The 22,421-nt window shown below is 49.2% G+C and overlaps 1 protein-coding gene across 1 annotated transcript in view; it reads left to right on the plus strand.

Annotated features, from left to right (window-relative positions):
- The window catches only part of LOXL2 (lysyl oxidase like 2), a 101,690-nt gene that overhangs the window by 71,864 nt on the left and 7,405 nt on the right, over positions 1 to 22,421 (plus strand). Inside the window, exons 7-10 of the mRNA XM_019625406.1 lie at positions 5,238 to 5,389; positions 10,462 to 10,629; positions 12,534 to 12,699; positions 17,732 to 17,975. Of these exons, the coding sequence (XP_019480951.1) occupies positions 5,238 to 5,389; positions 10,462 to 10,629; positions 12,534 to 12,699; positions 17,732 to 17,975 (730 nt within the window). The remainder of the gene's footprint in view (positions 1 to 5,237; positions 5,390 to 10,461; positions 10,630 to 12,533; positions 12,700 to 17,731; positions 17,976 to 22,421) is intronic.

Consider the following 22,421-nt stretch of genomic DNA (forward strand, 5'->3'; position numbering starts at 1 on the left):
TGCTCTCCTTGAAAGAACCATTGGACAATTTATTATCTGCTGCCATGCTGAGCAGGGTCAACACCAGTGGGCAGAAAGGGAAAAGTCCACATTCAATGTCAAGTCACAGAGCAGATGATTCAGTCCCCTAGTCCGGGGTCTGGCTGGTGAACCAAGTGACCACACCCATATCAAGGGCAATGAAAGGGCAAGGACTGAGAGCTGGGCCATCTGAGTCCCAGTCCTGGTCCTGCCACCTATATGCACGGTGACCTTGAGCGACCTTCTGGGCCTCAGAGTCTTCACTGGATTTATGATGTCTGAGATTCTGTCAGGATCCAGCCTCCTGTGATTCTCTGAAACTTGTTCTTTTCACCAGGATGGATGTCAGGTCAGAGTCAGGCCCTGTGCTTTGTGCTGTGGAACCCCTTGCATACATCTGAACTCCAGCTGTCTGTTTACACATCCACCAATCCCCATGACTGAGCACTGTGTGAGGGGAGGGCCCGCGTTTTTACTGCTGAGTCTATGCCCAGTTCATAGTGCTCTGGGGATATTCATTTTATGAATGAATGAATGAGTGAATGAATGAGTTCCAGTTGGCTTAGCTGAATGAACACTTGGTAAAGAAATTTCAACACTCTAGACCTGCACGATCCAACTGAAATATCATGGAAGCTACATACATAATTTAAAAATTTTTAGTAACCAGAGAGAGAGAGAGAGAGAGGAAAAGAAAGAAAAGGAACAGAGAAACAGGTGTAATTAATTTTAATAATATATTTTCTTTACTTGGTACATCCAAACATTATGATTTCAACACTGACATTTTGTGCACTAACTCTGAAATCCAGGAGGTGTTTTACACTTACAGTACATCTCAGTCTGTACTGGCCACACCCATGTGCTCAGTGTGGCCAGCAGCTACTGTATTGGACAGGGCAGCTCTAGAGCAGTGGCCTTAAAACCCTTTTGCCTGCAATCTCCGATCAGAAATACACACGACAGTACATGCCACGCATGCAGAGCTGAAACAAAACTTCGTGAGACAACGCTAACCTTACAACATGCAGAACACTGTGTTATGTTTTATTCTATTCTACTGGGCTCTTAAAAACCAGATTGTAACCTGCACAGTTGATTGTGGGTCCAGAGTCCATAACATTGCCCCAAGAGGTTGAGTGTGGCTTTTCCCCAGCACCCTGCTCCTGACCCAGGCCTGTGGTCACCCGGATCAGGGTTTGTACATGGGGAAAGACCAGGGCCAAGGGAGAGGTGGGGAAGCTATCATGAGGAAGAGCAATTCAGGGGACCGTCCAGAACCCAGGAGAAGGGAAAAGCTGTGGGTCAGGATGCAAGTCAAACCCAGGTCAACAAAAGAAGCCAGGAGCCTGCAGACCTCCCTGGGCATGCTGTAGCTGGACACCCAAGCCATGGTCCTTCAGTGGCAACTCCTGCCCTACTTGACCCACCGCACAACTGGGCAGTGCAGGAAAGGGGAGGAGAAACACTGATTTTCCCATCTCTGTGCTCTGCCCGGGTACACCATGAGTGTGCATGCTTCAGGAAAGCGGGCCCTGCCCGCTAGGGCCTCATCCCCTAATGTCTGAAATTGCCACGTAAGTTTACCTAAGTTAGGCCAGAAAGAGGCTCACCAATTGTTGGAGTCCAAAGCATACTAAGCTCTTGTGTTAACCTTTTCTCTTCTGCCCAGTCCCATAGTCTAGCAATCCACAAACACTCAGTGAGTAATGTTTGGGCTAGATGGTGGAATTCATTTATTCCACAATCATTGATAGTAATGGTCTCTCCAGGAGCTCACCTCTAGTGGAGGAAATAAGATATAACTCCTATCAAAAGTAACTTACGCTAACAAATAGGTGATGATATATAAGACACAATGCTGATAATAATACCTGCAATTTACCGAGTCACTAGTGACCTGACATACTTTGTCTCATTCATTTCTCATAATCCCAACCCAGCAAGATAGATATGATTGCCTTTTACAGATGAGGAAAGTGGAGCTCAGAAAGGTTCCGTCACTTCCCAAGGAGACAGACGGAATCCAGTATCAGGCTGGCTGCCCAGCTCATCGTCTCCTGAGCGAGAGGTGTAAAAGGAAACTCTACAGACGTGTAGACAAGTGTGAGGTCATTTCAAGCCGAGTCACAGAGGAGAAGGGGTTGGAGGTGTTCCTTGAAGGCAGGCTTCTACTGAGATTGGCAAAAAGGAGGTGTTCCAGGAGGCGGGGGGCAGAGCAAGGAGCCCTGGGTTCAGGAGGACATAGCGCTTCTGAATGCTCAGCTCTGTCCCAGAGCAATTGGGTTGTTGGAAAAGTCATGACGCATTTTTGCAACAAAAAACAGAAAAAAAACATCATAACTTTTTCAACAGCATATTTTCCAACATAGGGTTTTCTCTCCTGGCTCTCCTGAATGAGCTTTAAAAACTTAGCAAGGTGTTTTCTGGGGTCACACTGCTTAGTCTGAATCCTGGTTCTTCCATTGGACCAGTTACTTAATCTTTGTTCTCCAGTTTCTTCATTTTATTTGGCTCTTGTGATGATTAAATATGTTAATATAAGCAATGTGTTTAGGACAGAATCCAGCACAGAGTGAGTGCTCAATAAATATGAGATATCATCATCACCACTGCTACCACCGCCACCATCAACATCATCATCACCACGATTATTATCACCATCACCACCACCACCATCATCATCCTCCTCCTCACAACAATCAAACAAGTCCCTGATCTAACTGGAAACTCAACTCCAAGGTTGCGGCCCATTTCTGTGTTCATCTTAACCCTGAGCTGTGGCCCTTGTTTGTTTCAAGAGCCATGTTTAGGATCTGTATTTTGTCACAGCCTTTCTACTCTGTGTCCTTAGGTGCTTTTGGCCATAGTCACTGAGAGGTTTTATAAAATTAGTCACTGACAAGTTTTATAAAATTCCAAAGAATTGGAAACTTCATCATTTATGCATTTCCAAGGAAATGGAACTTGGCTCTTACCTACTAACATGGGTTGCTCCCAGAAGTTCCTTTTTTGTCAGTGAGCCTAGGTGCTGGGTGTCTCCAGAACTCCCTGACAGAGCCAAGGTTCCCTCCTCTGAATTCAAAGCATAGGTCGTCACCTCCGTATTTTACCACATTATATTACAAGTCTTTGCATAAATGTCTGCCTCCCCCATGAACTAACTGAGCTCTTCACAGCGGGGGCCTGGCTTCCTCATCTGTGAATCCCCAGTACTTAGCACAGAGGCCACCACATAGCAGATGCTCAGTGAAGTCAACAACATTCATTCAGATGCTATTTGCAGCACTTCCTATTTGCCAGACACTGATTGGGAATACAAAAGGAGCACAGACATGGCACTTATCCTCATCTGGTGCCTCCCACCTACTGGGGAGGCAGACAGACATTTGAACAGAGTGAACATGAAGCAGAGTACTCAGTGGGAGGCTCCCTGAGGGAACCCAGCTTAGATGGAGTCAGAAAGGCTTCTCCAAGGAAATGGTGTCAAAGCCAAGCCCTGAAGGACAAGCAGGAGTCAGCTGGTGAGGGCCGGAAGGAAGACAGTCCAGGCAGAGGGTCCATGCAGAGGGAACTGCTGGGATCAACGGAACAGCCAGAGGAGACAGGCTGAAGGTGAGGGGTAGTCAGAGCCGGATGCTAAGTGGAGGCCATATCCCATGGGCCCTGGTAGGAGACATGATTCAATATTCATTAAAAAGTCTCTTGTGCTGCCGTGTGGAAAATATTTTGGAATAAGCAAACAGGAGAGAGACTAGAGGCCATTGCATTCGTCCAAGTGTGACATGACAGGGTTGGACTAGTGTCATGGCAAAAATGAAAACACAAAAACACTTGGCTTTAGGGGACTGAACAGAACATGGTGATGGATGGCTTGTTGGCGATAAAGGAGGAGGAGGTGGGTGGTGTGAGAGATGACCCCTGGGTGCTAGGGAGAACAACCTGGAGGATGGAGGGGCTGTTTCCTGGGACGGGAGGTCTGGTGGAGAAACAGATGGATGACCCTCCTGCTGGCTGTGGAAGTGGAGAGAACAAAACAGATGATGCTTCCAAGAAGCATCGTGAAGGGGAGAAGGCTGACAGGCCAGAGGGAGGTGTGGGCTCAGGGGAGGGTCACCGTAGAGATGGGAGGTTTTAGCCCATGTTTGAGTGAGGCGGGTCAGGACCTGAATGAGATGAGAACAGTGAGGACCAGGAGAGGGAGACGGCCTCAGGCAGGGCAGGGGCCAAGAGGGGAGTCAGTGCAGCCCAGAGCCCCTGCAGGGAACTGGATTTTGATCCATTGTGATGGGCTAGACAGAGAAGAGGTAGTTTTAAGAGCTGAGTTGAACTGAACGCTGGCCAGGCTAGGAATTCTTTCTCCCCAGCAGTGGGAGCCCCCCCTATAAGAGAAGTTTCGCTCGCCATAGGTCATTTGCTGGATTCTCCTCTAGCTCCACCCTCCACCTTTGCCCGTACTGTCAGATAATTCCCCGGGAGGGATGCTTGGGTGTGGCCAGCAGGAAGCACTGGTGGGAGACTGGAGGTGGGGAGAGGAAATAGGCCAGGTATGTCTTCTCCCTGCGAGGTCCTTGCAGGCCACTCTGTCCCTCGACCAAGGGTAACAGCTCTTATCAGGCGCTTTCTGCTCTCCTGGGTAATATATTGGCGCCCTCCCCTCACTCCTATAGGCTGGGGCTGGTATCTATCTGAGCCCAAGTGTTATTAGCCTCTGAGCACTGGAGTGTCCTTTGTGATTTTGTGATTTCCCTACACTATGTTCATTCCTTTATTTAAAAAATCCCTTTTTCTAACTTTCTTCAAAGCATCCACTTTGAGCATGCCATCTGTTTCCTGCAGGGTCCCTGACTATACAGTGATTGTCACCCCTTTCAGATTCATAAATGCTTGGAATATGAAAGTTGGGAAGGAAACCTAGATGTCTTCTAATCAAACTCTTTTATTTAAGTAAGAAAACCGTGATTCAGGGAGGCTGCGTTGGCCAAAGTCACATAACTTAATATAACCCTCGTTTACTCCTATGGGAGAAGTGGATCCCAAGACAAGAAGTGATTCTCTCCAGGGAGAAGAGGCTTGGTCATTGAGCTAATTATGGGAGGCAGTTGGGAAGAGTTTTGAGGATGAAAGAGGCGTGTTCTTATTTCAGGGACTTTCTTGCCAATTTCAGAAACTTTCCTTCAGATGCTTTCATAGCTCATGTTTATTTTCTTCCCCAGGGATAGGACCCATCCATCTCAATGAAATTGAGTGCTCCGGGAATGAGAAGTCCATCATAGACTGTAAATTCAATGCTGAGTCTCAGGGCTGCAATCATGAGGAAGATGCTGGTGTGAGATGTAATATCCCTGCCATGGGCTTCCAGAAGAAGGTGAGGTGACTGGATGCATAGAGGGGACTGTGTGATGTTTAGGTCATTGAGACTCCAGAAGGTATAGACCAAGTGGCCTCACTCTGAAGGTTTCTATCAGGTGCTATTAGGGTGCGCTGATAATGATCTCAGAAAAGTCTCAGGCTCTGCTTCTATCACTGTTGGCATTGTCACCTAGCATTTCTAAATGTACCAAATGAGAAAAGATATGTATAAGCACCACTGTCCTTAGTGGCATATGTTGGGCATCCACTGTGTGCCGCATCCTGCACTGGGACTGGACACATGGAATGATCAAAACTCAGTCCTTTCTGTAAGGAACTTAAGGTCTATAGCACCTCTGACACCCTTGGCACGAACCCATTCCAAGGATGCAGAGGAATCACATTGACAGCCGATCTGCAAATCCCACAGATGCAAGCACAATGCAGACAGAAGACTGGATTCTGGTAACCAGAGGGAAAGAGAAGGAAAACTTAACAGCATTACACCAGAGACACACCCACCCTTCCCTTGTGTTTCCTAGCTTGGGTGACCTTGCCCACAGGAGTAGCCAACAAGATGACTTCCTCTTTGCCAGGAGGTCTCTTCCATCTTACCAAAAGGCTCCGTAAATCCTACTTAATGCTCTTCACTATGCCATGAATGTGGTCAGGTCCATGCCTCATCTGGTACACGGCTGGCATGTTGGAAGATCTTCTTGAGTGCTTATTTTTAAAATGAGCAAACACGCATTCATCGGGGTGCAGGATGGTTCACCAGCCGGGTTCCTGCTCTGACAGCGGTTCTTGACCTTGGCACCAGTATACCAAAGGCACTACTGAACTGGTTAGCCACAACACATCTCGTGCAACTCACTGCCTAATGGGCCAAAAATGTGAACCCAACAGCATTCAGCCAAGCCGTGAATTTGCTTGTGGGTGAGCAGGAGGCCTGGGCCCCAATCCCACAGCTGCAGGAAGGCTGTCTGTCTGTAATTGCCCAGCGGCATTCCAAGATAGCCATAACAGAGCTATTAAAAGCTGACGTGCACTGAGTCACGCGTGCCGTGACCCCATTCACTTCAGACAGATTGGAGCTGGGTGGAGTGGGGTTTCAACCCAAAGGAAAGACCTAGGCCAAAGAAAGTGAAGTTTTCCAGAACCATTTTACGGTGGGAATTGCCGAGCCAGGTCATGTGCTCGGTGATGTCAACGGAGGCACCACGCCCAGCACAAACAGCCCTCACGTTTTCACGGGCCCTCCAAGCCCCAGAAGGCGACCCTAGCACTCAGTCATAGGGGGTGAGAGAGTTTTACACCTGGATTTGCTGCTGCTATCCCACGGGAGGAAAATGAGGAAAGTCACCTGTGAAAGAAATTCTTACGGGCTGCACCAGTTCTCGCCAGAGCAGTGGATCAGGCTTCCACATGACCTGGCTTGGGGTCCCCAAGGGTACTGGCAACAACACTGGGCAGAACAATTAGGACTCTGAGCTGTATCACTGTGTTAGCTTGCTGGGGCTGGCAGAACAAAATACCACACACTTGGGTGGCTTAAACAATAAAAATGTATTGTCTCGTAGTGGTGAAGTCTGCGAGTCCAGAATTCAGGTGGGTTTCTCCGGAGGCCTCTCTCCTTGGCTTGCAGATGGCCGCCTTCTCACTGTGTCCTCCCAGGGCCTTTCCTCTGTGTGCCTGCATCCCTGGTGTGTCTTCTCTCCTTGTAAGAACACTGGTCATATTGGATTACAGCCCCACCCCTATGACCTCATTTAACCTTAATTACTTCTTGAAAGGCCCTTTCTCCAAATACAGTCACATTGGGGGTTAGCGTGTGAATTCAGACTATGAATTTAGGCAGGGAACACAAGTTAATTTATAACAATCGCTCCCTAGCTGATCTCTTTGAGGCTTCAATGTGCTCCTCTCTGAAACTAAGGAGGCGAGAGAGATGATTCCTGGAAAAGTCAATTGAGTTTTCACTGAATGGCTAGTGAAAGCCACAGATTTGGAGCTGGTTTTGTCCATTTAGCCACAGCAAAGCCAGAGGCACTCAGGAAGACCAGCGTCAGCCTCCCAAAGGCCTGCGCTCTTGCCTGCTCTGAGCCTTTCTATCTCCTCTGAAGAGAGTTTTGTTTTCTGATGGGGCTCCTATCTAATAATGATCATTGCTATGATGGTGTCTAATATTTCTCTAGCACTTCCGGTGTGCTAGGCCCTGTCTAAGCACTTTTCATGAGCTATCTTATGTAATTCATCTACTCAGCAGCCCTGGGAGGTAGATAGAGTACCATGGCTGCCCTTGGCTTGTCTGTTACCTGGCTGACCTCATTGACCCTTGCAGCCCCTAAGTCCATAATAGGAAAGAAGACCTGTGCCCTAGGGGCTGTGCTGTTGCTGGGGATTAGTCAGCTGTTGTGCTGTTGCCAAGGACTGTTGACCAAACAGCTTAGTGCTGAGGATTCCTGGAGATGTCATGCCTTATCCCAAAGGAATGAATTGTTAGAAGCATAAAGGGTATCCTGGTACAGTAGTTGGATTAAGGTTTGCATTTTTAGAGCCCTTCCCAAACTCCAGATCTCCTTTCTTGAGCTCATATAAATTGGTCCATTCTTTCATCCCGTAAAACTGATCATTTACTTATTCATTTCAAAAATAGTTGTGGAGGACCGAACATTCGTGAGGTGCTGTCTTAGATACTGAGCACACGGAAAGCAGACAAATACTCTCTGCCCTTTGAAGCTTATATTCTAGCAGAGGAGACAGACAAACAAATTGTAAGTTAGCTTAATTATAATTGTCATAAATGCAAAGGAGATGTATAGGTGTTGTGTGCCAGTCTCAGACTATGGATAACCAATGTTGTGGTCAGACTGGCCCTTGTGGTTCTTATTATGATTGCAAGATGCCTGTCAGCAGTAAGCATCAGGAAACTTTGGAAAAATATTATTTACAGGACTTGGAAATTACACAGCCCACCTGGGGCCACACAGTGAGGCGGGGGGGGGGGGGGGGGGGGGGGGGGGGGGAGAGAGAGAGAGAGAGAGAGAGAGAGAGAGAAAGAGAGAGCAGGGCTGGGGTTCCGCTGGGGTCAGCAGTGGAGGCCTCGGGTTCCATGCCTCACTTTTTATTGCTACTCAGCAGTAAGACATAAGAGGGGGATTCAAAAGTGCAGAAAGAGAGAAAAACAAGTTGCCCAAATGGTCAGTTATCAAAATCAACCAAGATTTCTAAAGGAAACTCAGTGGGGGGAGGGGTTGGCACTTTATCTAGTCACATGGCTGGCAACGTATTTATTTCAGATAACCTTCTTTGAAGGGGATGCCCCGATAATCAAAGCTTAAGTCAGGTGCTTGCATTACACAAAGGAGAAAACCCAACTGTCGGGGCTTCCGGTACAAAAGGGAGTCGTAGAATGTGTAAGGGGGCGCTGATCCCAGTTGGAGGCGAACGTCAGTAGGTATGGAATCAGTAAGAGGAACAGGATCAGCCAGGAAAGAGCCTCTGTATGTAGTGGGCTTGTATGTGAAATGTGTGATTTACATGGTCAAGAAAGTTAGGTAGCCACGGAAACTGAAAGAAGACCCATGTGCCTGGAGGTCAGAGAACAGGATGAGAGGGACTTGTGACGAGGCGGCAGAGGAGAGCGGTGGAGCACCTGTTCTAAGCAGGGAAGTGACAGGATCAGGTGTTTTTTTTAAAGATGACTCTGGCTTCTGCGTAGAGAATGGGTCGGTGAAGGCAAGCGTAGAGGCCGTGAGAGGCGAGGAGGTCTGGCTCAGGCAAGAGGGTGGTGGTGCCTGGGTGAAAAGGGATGAAATTGGAAGGAAGCAGGTGGATTAGAGAGCGACTTGGGAGGGGGCAGCCGGTTAGCTCAGGTGGTTAGAGCGCAGTGCTCATAACACCATCGTTGCTGGTTAAATCCCCACATGGGCCAATGAGATGCGCCCTCCACAACTAGATTGAAACAACTACTTTACTTGGAGCTGATGGGTCCTGGAAACACACACTGTTCCCCAATCAAAGTTTAAAAAAAGAGAGCGACTTGGGAGATAAAATCCACCAAAATGTGTGTGTGTGTGTGTGTGTGTGTGTGTGTGTGTGTGTGGCGGGGCGGGGGAGGGGTGGTGAGAGAAAGGGTGATGTCAAGCATGGCTTCCAAGTTCCTGGTTTGTATAACAGAAACAATTCAGGAATCAGCAAGCTACAGCTTGCAGGCCAAACCCCTCCCTCTGTCTGTGTTTGTAAATACAGGCCAAACCCCTCCCTCTGCCTATGTTTGTAAATATGGTTGTATTGGAACACAGCCATGCCCAGTCATTTACATGTCATCCATGGCTGCTTGCACGCTACATGGCCGAGCTGAGTGCTTATGATAGAGCACACATCCCACAAAGCCTAGAATATTTACCGCCTGTCCCTTTGTAGAAAGCTTGCTGCCCTGGGATAGAATGTAGTAACTTTAGCTGAAATAGGGAATAAGGGGGAGATACAACACAGGGTTAGGTGGAGAAGGAAAAGCAGACAGGTTCAGATTAGGAGTTTTGGAGATACCTAGTGGAGCTGTCAAGTAGGCAGTCGGCGATATGGATCTCAGAAGAGAGTTCTGGGTGGAGAGGACAGGTGAGAGAGATGCAGTCAGGAGCTGGAACCAGACAGAGCAGAGGGTGTGGTGAGGAGAAAGGGGCCCAGGAAAGAATTTGGGGGAATTCTAACATTCTAACATTGGCATACGTATTCTTCCAAGCGTCTGATTCTGAGACTAGCCCCCTATCCCCACCCCTTCCCCACTGGTAGGCTCACGGGGAACAGCGGGGGACAGAGGCAGATTCTGCTGTTGTGCTCAGTGGGGATCAGTGGGCCGCCCCGCTACATAGGCTCCGAGGGCCCCAGGATGCCTGCTGCGGGACCTAATATGTAAGACCATGCTGGGTGTGGTGCTAGCACACAGTAGGGTCTCATTGATGCTGTTGAATTGATTATGTCCCAGACAGGACCCCCTGGCTTGAGGAAATGGGGACTGATGTCTAAACAGTGGGGCTGCTCCTCTCCGTCCCCTCCTGGTGACCATGCCTGCCTTTCTCTCAACAGCTGCGCCTGAACGGGGGCCGAAACCCCTACGAGGGCCGGGTGGAGGTGCTGGTGGAGAGGAATGGGTCCCTCGTCTGGGGGATGGTATGTGGTGAGAACTGGGGCATTGTGGAAGCCATGGTGGTCTGCCGGCAGCTGGGCCTCGGGTTTGCCAGCAACGCCTTCCAGGTGAGAACCCCGGGCCTCAGACCCCTCCATCTAGTCTGATCCTGCCCACCTCTAGTCAGACCCCACCTTCCATGGACCTTCCAGGGCTACCCAGGAGGAGGAGAGCAAAGTGTTGTGGGCCAGGAGGGAGGGCCCTCGCCCTGGCCTCAGTTCTGCCCCTCCCAACTCTGAGTCCTCAGGCGGGCCGCGCCCCCACCTCCCACCTCTGTTTCCCCACTGCAGAATGAGGGCCTAGACTCTGGTTTCCCAGTCCACTCAGCTTTGTGCACTGGGGTTCCCCCTAGGCCGAGGGCTGATCCTGGGGTGTCCTGATGTGCCTTTTGTCGGGGGAAGCAACTCAGTCTTACAGGGTAGTGGAAACCACCAAGGCTGAGGCCCGACACTCCATACACCTTAGCTTGCTCCCTCGGAGGCCCCCCTGGCCAGAGCATGTTTCCAGCTGGTGTCCATGCTCATGCATTCTCCCACTGGTTGGCTACTAAATGTCCGAGCCCATCCAGAACCCTTGTCACAGTAGCTGCACCCTCCTCACACCAGCCCCTTCCTCAAAGGGAAAGTGACTCTGCTGAGGGCAGCCAAGCTCCTGCCCTTACCAAAAGGCAGCAGAAGAAAAATCAGGGGCCTGTTGGCTTCAAAAACCATTGCCTTCTGGACCCTGTACTGTGAGTGAACAGGGACCTGTGGGGTAGGACAGTGTCAGAAAGAGGGTGAGGAGTGGAGAGGGGAGCAGAAGACAGAAGGCTGTACTCCCACCAACCCACAGCATGATGATCTGGGGCAAAGTAGCCGCCTTTCACGGCTTCAGTGTTCCTCCCTGGGGCATGGGATGGATAGCCTCAGGCTCATAGTATCCTGCCTCTAAAACACTTCTCAAGCTTCGCACAGAGCAGCTTGCTTTCCTAACCCTGACTCTAGCTCCTGTGCCCAGGTGGCCCTGCTTGGGAGGGGGGTTTCTAAGGACAAGACGTGGAAGAACTCCGGCAGCCCTGCTGAGCCTGATTGCCTGCCAGGTCCAGGGGAGGCAGTGGGGCTGCCCTGTGGCTCCACATTCCAGCATCCAGTAGGGACAGGTCCCTGACACTTCTACCTACACTCTCTGAGAGCCCAGCTTCCCAGGGCAACGTAGCGTCTCTGATACTACTGCTTATGACAACCCAGTGCACTCTGGTTCTCCAAGGAGAGTAGAAAAACCATGCTCATTACTACAGAATGGCTGTGCGAGCTATTTTTGTTCCCTATCAGCTCATTCCTAAGACACCTGGGCCTCGGCGGGGTTGTGAAATGGGCCTGCACCTGACATCAGTCCCAAATCTGCCACTGATTATAAACCCTCTCCCTGTCTAGGCCCCCGTTTTCTCTGTAAAGGAAGAGGGGTGTATAGGCAGGATCTCTAGAGAAACAGAACCAACAGCATATATGACTATCAAACTAACGACTGACATTTGTGAATAAATTTCTTCTCTCCAATTCTGACCAATTAATTGTCTTTCTGGAGCACTGTGTTGAGAAGGATTCTGAGACCACAGTCAGGCTTAGCGGAGAGAGTGCTATGATTGATTAGTAATGTCTGCCCTGGGCTCAGGATAAGTCAGTGGGCCGTATGAGGTGCAGGTACCTGCCAATCCTGACACACAACAGTAAACACTTGTTTGACCAAAGCAACTTTAGCGATGCTTTCCAGAGGGTGGGAGTGGCAGAATCCCAGCCTCAGGGTCAGAAGGCCTGGATTCTCACTTGCTGTGCCATTAACCAACTGCATGACTTGGGTAAGCGAGTCTTTGCGCCTCCGCTGTCTCCCTCTGGAAATAAAGCCTTGGGATTTTTGTGAGGCTGAAAGTTGACAGAATATAAGAAAGTGACCATTCAAGGTGACGTACTGGCCATTTCTTTTGTTGATTTTCCAGGAGACCTGGTATTGGCATGAAAACATCAATGCCAACAAAGTAGTCATGAGCGGAGTGAAGTGCTCAGGAACGGAGCTGTCCCTGGAACACTGTCGCCACGACGGAGAGGATGTGGCCTGCCCCCAGGGCAGAACGCAGTATGGGGCCGGAGTCGCCTGCTCAGAAAGTGAGAGTTCCTGGGGTTCACATCCACCCTTTCTCCCCACCGGGCTCCAGGAAGGGACCAGAGTCTTACTGGGGCCTCTGCCATGAGCCTAGCAAAAGAGGAAAGCAGAGGTTAATTCTTATTCAGTGAGAAGTTGGAGGCAAAAGGGATTCCCCCAACCCCAACCACAGAACTTTGCCTGGTGACAGGGGGAAGGAAAGCAGGTCGGAGGGACTGGGAAGTCTAGGGACCTTGGGTTCAAATCTCAGGGCCACTGTAGACTATTTAAGTGACCTTGGGTGAATTATGGACTGGGAACTCCTTGTTCTTACCAGTTAGTGAGGAAGAGACCGCTTTCCGTGGAGGATGTTCCTGAGGTTAGTGAAGCATGAAGCTCATGCTAGGTGCTGTGCTTCCTTTCTTCACCCTGCTCCTGGAGGAAATTTAGCTTCCTGGCAACTCCCTGGAATCCTTAGAGCAGCGGTTCTCAACCTTTCACAGGGGTCGCCTAAGACCATCGGAAAACACATACCTTCGATGATCTTAGGAACCGAGACACCGCTCCTCTATCCGTCTCCAGGCCCACATGCAGATACGCCCACATACGAGTACCCAGCGACCCCTGTGAAAGGGCCGTTCGACCCCCAAAGGGGTCGCGACCCACAGGTTGAGAACCGCTGCTCTAGAGAGACTGAAAATATAGAAGGGGAAGGCCCAGCAGAATTCTAGCCGGAGAAGGTTCCATTTCACGCTGAGAGAGAGAGAGAACCAGGGGACAGCCTGGGGGCATGTCACTCTCCAGAGCCCCAAACTCTGCTCTCCCCACCCCTGGCCTTGTAAAACCACTTCCTGGTGAACTGGGGAGGCGGGAGAGGCCTAGGACCTGGCCAGACAACTTGAGACCAGACCCTGCCTGTCACTTATTGCTGATATTGGCAAAGCTAGTTAACTGCTATGATCTATAGATATCACTATTGTTTTATCTGGAAACTGGAAATTAAATGTGAAAATGAATATATGCAGTGCTTAATAAACAACAATGCACTGTCATTTATCATCACGGAAAACTAGGGAGAAGATTAAACCTTGAGCTCAGTCAGTTCGATTCTCCCATCAACACTTTTTAGACTCACTCAGCATTTCCAAACCCATGTAAGGCAGGACCCTCTACTCCAGTGCAGGCTTCTTTGGGCAGACAGCCCAAGCTCTCACATCCTGAGAGGACAGACTAAGATCATCACCTTCTATCAGCCCCCCGGGGAAGAACATCCAAGCAGATAGAAGTGGTCTCACTACTGCTAGGGCCCTTTTCTTGGTATTAATGAATTAATTAATTTATTTATTTATTTTAAAGATTTTTATTGGGGAATTGGGGGAAGGGGAACAGACAAGTTGCTGGTTTTTTGTTCTTCAGTCTAGTTGTGGAGGACGTTGCTTCACTGGCCCAAGTTGGTACCATCATTGCGCTCTTCCTAGGCGAGGCAGATCAGTCGCCGGCTTCTGGACGGCCGCTCACTGCGGCTGCTGGCTACACACGGTAGCCCATGGCAACCCACTGCAGCAGAGGCTGCAGCCTATGCCATCGCCGGGGACTCATGGCAACCCAGCTCCAGGTTGAACTGTTGTTCAGCATCTTAGCTGTAGAGGGCAGTGTCACTGGCCCTCATATGTGGGATCCGAACCGGGGCCCTTTGGCATCCCAAGCCAGCTCTTAACCAACGCGCCACTCGGCCGGCCCGGTATTAATTTATTTGTATTTGTAATGTACCATTTTTTTTTCCAAAAGGAAATTTAGATAATATAAACCTAAGTAAAATTCAAGGTAACATAAGATAAAAGCAGATGAATAAAAAGTAGGTATTTGCAAAAAGGTAGTGGCCCCATTTGGAGCCAAGAGATAGGTTAATAAAAAATATGTACTGTGGAGTCCTATACATTTACTACGGAGAGGTTATAAATTTTACAGTGGGCTTCCTAGCAGCCAAAGGAAAGAGGGAAACCTGTTCATTACTATAATTCACAGTATCCACAAGATAGAAAGAAGCAAACCCATGAGTCAAATAGAAGCCCACCTTTCTATGAAGGGAATTCTTTATTATGAGGACTGAGAGTTATTAGATAAGCAATGCCCTCCACATCCTCATGGCAGACCAAAAATGAGTTTCATGGGGCTATTGCTCACAGAACCCCTCAGCTTAGGCTGAAGGCATCACTCAGAGTCTGCAGGGGGGCAATAGCCATTTGGATCAGAAATGCTGATCTGGCTTAATACTTTATTCAGAGAGATAAAGGATGTTCTTCGGGCAACCCTTTGCGATTGCTTTCCCTCATCCAAACAATTACACATGCTCCAAATCTGCAAGTCCTCCCCCATCTGTCTCTCTCTTTCTCTTCCTCATCACCCCTATATTTAGCCCATCTTGATTTTTACCTTTCTGTATTTTCTCAACAACCTCTACCTCCTTCCATCCCACTGTCACGGCTTGCATCTGGGTGACCATCTTCCACACTGTGTTACCGCAGCGTCTCCTCCCTGGGATCCCCAAAGGCGACCTGTGCCTCCAGTGGCCTCCCCTCCCTGAAACCAGAGTCAGTGCTGGTCTCCCACGCATGCTCTCTCCTGATCAAACGTCGTCCAGGCTTTCCCACTGTGCTAAGTGGAGGACCCTGGGACAAGCACAAGAAGCGTGTCGACCAGCCTCATTTCAAGCCACTTCTGCCCCCCACCCTACCTCCGCGTCCTGACCACACAAGCTTTGGCCCCTCCTTAACGCCACATGCCCTTTGTTTTGCCTGAAGTGCTCTCCCTGCCCTCACATGTTAGTTATTTACTCTAATCTCTGCTCATCCTCCAGGGAACAACTAAACTGTAACTGCCTCCCTGACTCCCCTTACACTGAGTCCCCCTTGTTATAATTCCCAACATATCCCATATTTCTCCATCCAGCTGGGTCTGCAATTATACTTAAGTAATTCATATTGCTCCTGTTTCTCCTGCTAGAATATAAGGTGTGCCTTGTGTAGTACTGTCCAGAGAGCCTAGCACAGTGTTCATCATAATACTTGGTGGATGGGTGGATGAATATGTGCTTCCGATGAGTTGGTGCATGTTCTGGATTGTAGGGAGGTCAAGGCCATGTCCCATGACAGGTGCTGAGAGCACAGACCCCACGTATCAGCTAAGTGCAGGGCACATTATGTTAAGACTCCTGAGATGGAGGTAGGACTGGCCTCCTCTCAGACAGAGGAGGGTCTGATGGAGACCCCTCTGCAAAGCTCAGAGGTAAGCAGAGGGCTATCCATTGAGTACTGACTAGTGTACAGACAACTAATAAGAGACTATCAACGCCCTCTGATAAAAGTGTCCGGAGCCCTCAGTGCCAGCAGTGTTGTATCCTGGCATGTGCCCTCCAAGGGGATGAGCTCTCAGCCAACGGAAGCCTCCTGATGTCTGTCTTCCACTCATAACCCCACATCCTACCTGTGTGCCCTTTCACTACCCTTTCATCCCCTATCCAATCCCTGGGGCAAATTTGCTTTCTAGAGCCCCCCCTCCCCCACCAGCCCCACCAGGTGCAAGCAGTTCCTTGGGAACCTGCTGTGCTCCAAGTGCTGTGGGGATGGGGTGCTGTGGGCAGGGGGTGCAGATGAGCGGAGAGCGCTCCAGGTTCCGGTGAACTTGAGGGGAGCAAAGCTCACAGATGCACATGCACTTCAGAAATGTATAAGCAACTTGTCGGATGGATCTGGTTGTAAATTAATCATGCACAACAGTTTTGTGAATTGGCATGTACTAGAAATGTTCAATGGAATCTCACTTTTAAAGGGAAACCTAGAGTTAATCCTTTTGTAAAGAAACAAAAGCTATATGCTGATACAGTAAAAATGGATTGTAGTCATCAGTAATTTAACACCTGCTATGTGCAATGCGGTAATCGAGTAAATCAACCTTGTTTTAAAAGATGCACTTTTATCTATTTATTTATTTTATTGTTAGTTTCAGGTGGGTACAGAACAATGCAATAGTTATCCTTTTCACCCTTCACACAGAAACAACCTCCCTCCCCCATCTACTGCCCTCCCACCCCCCGATATCATACTTATCTATTACAATTCCATTGACTCCATTCCCACACTCTACTCCACATCATGCGACTATATGTATATATAATTATAATTGACATACAATATTATTCAACATCAGCTTCAGAAATACAGTGCGGTGGTCAGGCCTCTATAAAAGATGCACTTTTAAAACTCTCGCCAAGAGCCAGTGTGAGTAGAAACTGAAAGAACCTGTTAAGAAGGTGATTTGGCAATGTACATCAGAACCTTGGAAATATGCAACACTTCCTCCTAGCAATTTCACTGATAGAACGATATTCTAAGGAAATAATTTAAGTTATATACACAGATTAACCACAGGAAGTTTCTCACAGGTTTATCTTTAACTGGGAAAAATTTCAAGCAACCAATGTATCTAAAAATATGGGTTAGGGTTATTAATTAAATATTACGTAGCCAATGAATTTTGTAATGGATATTTATTAACAAGGAAATACGTCAAGATATATTTGAAGGGAGACAGTATTAGCAGACTATAAAGCTACATACAACATTACACCCACTGGAAAATAGATCTGAATCACTCCCAGAAGAATCAGACCAAGGTATTAAGAGGGTTCTCTCTCTGAATAAAGAGAACATTATTATTGTTTTCCTTTTATTATGGAAAATCTCAAGCCACTCAAAAGTAGAGAGAATAATATAATGAGCCCTCATGTATCCATCATCCAGAATGAACAACTGTCAACATCTGCACTGATACCTGCAGAGGTGTCCAGGAGGACTCTCAGAGAAGGGGAAGAGGAATTTGGGGGTAGTAGTGGTCCTCAAGGAAGGTGACCTCGAGGGGGAGGCCATGAGCCAGGACCAGGAGGTGATGCTAAGCAGGGACAGAGGTTTGTCCTAGTTCAGGAATCAGGGTCCCAAATACTTGGGAAGGGATGAGGGGTCTCTTGTCTTTCCTTGAACACCGTGTCTGTACCCCCAGCCGCCCCTGACCTGGTCCTCAATGCGGAGATTGTCCAGCAGAGCACCTACCTGGAGGACCGGCCCATGTTCATGCTCCAGTGTGCCATGGAGGAGAACTGCCTCTCGGCCTCAGCCGCCCAGACCAACCCCACCACAGGCTACCGGCGGCTGCTGCGTTTCTCCTCCCAGATCCACAACAATGGCCAGTCCGACTTCCGACCCAAGAACGGTCGCCATGCATGGATCTGGCATGACTGCCACAGGTAAGCCCCGCTTCCATCGTCACCAAGTTGCCCCAGCTCGACACCCCACAGGGCCCAGATGGGATTCAGAATCACAGGGCCACTTAGAGAGGCCACACCATCTAGGGGACAGGGTTTTCCTACGTTGGTAGGAGTGGGGTCAGCCACACTGGCCTGCCACATTTACGGAAGCTCTTCTCTGCTCCGTATTGCCCTGGCCTGCCTCACCTTCCCTGAGCCCGTTGTCTGCCTTGCCTCCAATGCCCCTAACATTAGGAAACAATTTTGTTTTGAGTACCCAGGGCCCCTCCATTGACCTCGGTCATGGTTTTCAAGTGTGTCCACAGGAAGTTCTTGTTCTACAGGGTGCTTTGGGGCTTTACAATTATTAGACTCTGAGTTCATTTAGAAATATATTTTAAATACCAGAATACATTTTAAATATCTCTAGGAAGACAGTGGATGTGGAGACAAGTTTCTGGCCCCAGGAGCCATGAGATCTGGTCTCTCAACCCAGCTGTGCCTCTAACCGGCTGCGTGATGTCAGGCCAGCTGGGCCACATCACCCAGGACTTCTAATGTCCCTTCCAGCCCTTGGTCTGTGGATCCGATCCCAGAGCTATAAATCCTGACCAAGAACAGAGTGAAATCTTAGAGCCAGTCCTTGCTGGAGCCAACAAAAGCCACCCTGTTCATCCACCAGCCTTTCCTTGTTTTTTTTTTGTGGGGTTTTTTTTTCTTTGCCTTGATTCTTATTCTAATCCAGAACCTCTGCCCCTGCTTGTTCACAGTGCCCTGTTCATTCATATTTTCCTGCTCAGATCTGAGCTGGGCAGGTAGAACGAACAGGAGCAAGCATACTTTTGAAAAGAAAGGGAGGGGGCCCCTACCATTCAGCAGGTGGCAGCAGTCCCCTGATGGGTCCACAGACGTTGGCCCAGGGAGCTGCCATCTCTCTGCTCAGAATCCCAGCTACACAACAGAGCTTTAGCACTAGGTCCCTACTTCTCAAAGTAAGGCCCGTGGGCTGGCATATCTGCCATCAGTGCTGCACCCAGCGCAGACCTTGCATCGGAATCTGCATTTTAACAGGATCACCAGGAGCTTGTGTGCACATCACAGTCTGAGAAGCCCCTGTCTAGCTCATCTCTAGGTGTCCTTCCTGCTCCAAAATGCAGTGATCATTGTTAGGGGCATAAGAACTAGCATTCATCGATCCTTCTAAGTGCTGGGCACAGGATACCCTCATTTTCACGGGTAAGGAAATGGAGGCTCGGTGTTTGTATGATACAGGAAGTCGTGGGGTGGGGCTTTCGACTCGGGCCTGTCTGTCCCCGGAGTGTGTGCTTTCTGTCACCTCCACTGACCCTTCATCAGAAATCTGTCTCTGGCTGCTTTTTCATGTGACAACTGATGGTCTAGTCACATTTGAATCAGTTTTGGATAGAGTTGGTCAACCTGTTTCCAAAGAAAGGACTATGATAGAACTTAGGGATGCTGGTTTTCCTTTATAATTACTATCTGTGCATTCTGAAAGTCCTGATTAGTCAAAGAATTGCCCTTTATGTAGAAGCATGTTGGTCTTCTGCAGGGTAGAAGTCAGTGGGTAAAATGAAAATCATGGCCATTTTGGTGCCTGACTTCCTTAGTGAACGCAGAGTGGAAACATGACCCTGTGGGACTGACGCTGCCTGGGCGTCTATAAGCAGAAGGTAATTGCATCTGTGTCCCACACATGGCGGTCCACCCAGACATTACATGGAAGGAGTCTCTGTGTGACATATGCTTGCTCTCCCAGGAATGGTCTCTCCTCTGGGTATACACATGTTGACATTGTGAAAATGCCACTTCTGATCGTCCCACCCCTGCTTGTGGTCTGTGTTACGTCTCTGCTTACAGATGTTCCAGTAAATGGTTTGGGAGGGATGGGTGGAAAGGAACATGTGGCTAAGCATATGTTCCCTCAGACCTCCCCTCTTGGTCTATAACTGAGAATCTAGGACCGTAAGATTCCCAGGGCGCAGAAGAGGGCCCCCCATGCAGCCTCCAGAGCTCCGGGGATTTCTCCAGGCTCTGTGGAAGAACCTTTCAACAGGACTCCTGGCTCCAAACCTCTGTTGGGTCCCTTTGGGACTTTGATGAAAGCTGGCCTTTCCTCCACTCAAAAAAATTCTTTCTAGAATATTTGACATCCTATTTCAGCAGATCTGCAGATCCTCTGGGCCCATCTGTGGAGTCAAATTGAGAACGCTGGCTCACATTAGTGCAAACAAGGAAAAGTATTTCTCCCAATATTTGGTGCTCCAGTGAGGAACAGAGCTATGTTCTTGGAAACACAGAGATTGACAGCCTTAGGCGTCTCCTCACCAACCAGACAGAGCTCTTTCTCATATGCATTCCTCTTGTGTGGTGATCTTGCTGAGGTCCCCCTCCTGCTTCTTATGCCCCCAGGGAGGGGAGCCACACCTGCTTACCTGGCACATCATGTCACTGCTTTGACAGGGGCCAAACAAAGCTGAGCATAGATGCACGCCAGGGCACAGAGCAGCTCTGCCCCTGCTGTGTCCTAGAGGCTGGCCCTCCCGCCTTGGGGAAGCCTGCAGGAGGTGCTGGAGCTGGAGAAGCAGGGATGTGGACATCCAGCACGGGCGCCAGCCCTCCGAGTCAGGGCTAGCTTTGCTACAGAGGGGAGACTTTCGTTTGCTCCACCCTACCTCTCCCATGTGTAGAGCAGCCCCATGTTGGATGTGATGTGGACTCTGTGAGCCAATTTTAGTCCCTCATCACATCTGTGGGGCTTTGTCCTGGCCCGGATGGGGGGATGGGGTGCCTAGCATGTCAGGAATGCAGGATGGAACAAGAGGAAGGGTCCCTGCCCATTGTGGCAGCACCTCCGGAGACTGGAACATACCCTGAAATGGGGACAGAAACATAGTCCCACCACCGCTGAGCACCAGCCAGGACCGTCCATTCTGGAGGCACCAGGAGACAGGTGGCTGGTGTGGCAAAAGGATGAAGAGTGACACACATCTCCTCTCCAACGCGCACCGGTTCTCTGATTGAAAGTGTTATTTGGGCCCCCAGTGACCTAAGATAGCAAAGAATATACCCAAACTTCCCACCTTTCTCTGGACTAGCTTTGTCTGTCATCAAGTGCGCATCCAGTACCTCCTTCTTCCACGAGTACCCTGTCTTCTAATACTGGCCTTTTGGAGTCTTACGGTAGAAGGCTGTCCTTCCTTTATCCAGGTTACAATGATCAAGTGTCAGGTTATTCTCGCCCCTTAATGTTCTGGACTTTCTTTCCAAGTGGAGTTTTCCTATCTCTACCCCATGGATCAGGCCCCCTCTTAGACGTCCAAAGGTCAGGACACCTCAGCCTAGAGAGAGGACGGGTACCCTCATCACCAAGACGCCCCTGCGCGCTCCACCCAGCTGGGAGGGAGACGTGGCCCCGGGGGTGGTATCCACGTATGCCGGAGAGATAAAGCAGAGAGGCCCCAGGACCGACCGCAGCTAGAATTGGGAGGCTCCAAACCAGCTGTTTCTCACCCGGTGTTCATAGGGGAAAAACTGAAGAGCTGAGAAAGACTCTTAAATTAAGTTTTCAGGAAGCAGGGGGAGCGAGAGGAGGTCAGCCTTACAACAGTCCGTCTGTGGCCTCTGTCTGAATTCTGTTTAGGCAACGGAACACAGACCTATTTCTCTTCAGTTTTTCCAGCTGGTAAACACGGTAACAGAAGCCGCTCTCTGAAAGATGCAGACATGTTTTAGGCAATGAGTCAGACCTCATGTCTCATCTTGCTCCTTCAAGAAGCCAAAAGAGACTCCTTCAAAGTCATCACCTTCAGCTGCCACAAAATGTGGCCTTGTGAATGTTCTCGGTGGGCCCCTGGCTCAGCATCATTTTACCCAGAAACATGAGTGACCTGGGGAAAGCCCAACATAGGAACTTCTGACATTATTTTTAGCACAAGCAAACACAGGTGGAATGGAGGAAAGAACCTCTAATTTCCTCTCTGAAAACCTAGCCTTTTAATTCCCCCTCTTCCCTCTGTCCTCCACGGCTGGTGGAAGAAACCTGAGGCCAACCAGTGAGGCTTGGGAAGGGAGGAAGCTACTGTGGGCCTGGGAATAATCATAGGAATGGGAGCGGTGGCGGAAATAAAAATACTCCTTCTGTTACTACTGGAACTAGTAATAAGGAGAGAGTTGACAGGTACGGAGCACTCCTCTGTCACCAGCCCTGCGTTAAGCCTTTCTGCGATTTCTCCCATGCGATGATCCTTACAGTACCCCTGAGACTCGGTCACGTTATCGGTTTCTCTTCCCTGAGGAGAAAATTCAGGTTACGTGTAAACAAAACAAGTGATTGTGCTTCCCGTGCCTTGGCACCTAGTCTTCCACTTTCCTCATTCTTACAAATGTCCCTATTGTGAGAGACGAGCGTGTTCAGTAGTTGCAGAC

The sequence above is a fragment of the Hipposideros armiger genome, unplaced genomic scaffold, assembly GCF_001890085.2.
Source record: "Hipposideros armiger isolate ML-2016 unplaced genomic scaffold, ASM189008v1 scaffold_625, whole genome shotgun sequence".
NCBI lineage: Eukaryota > Metazoa > Chordata > Mammalia > Chiroptera > Hipposideridae > Hipposideros > Hipposideros armiger.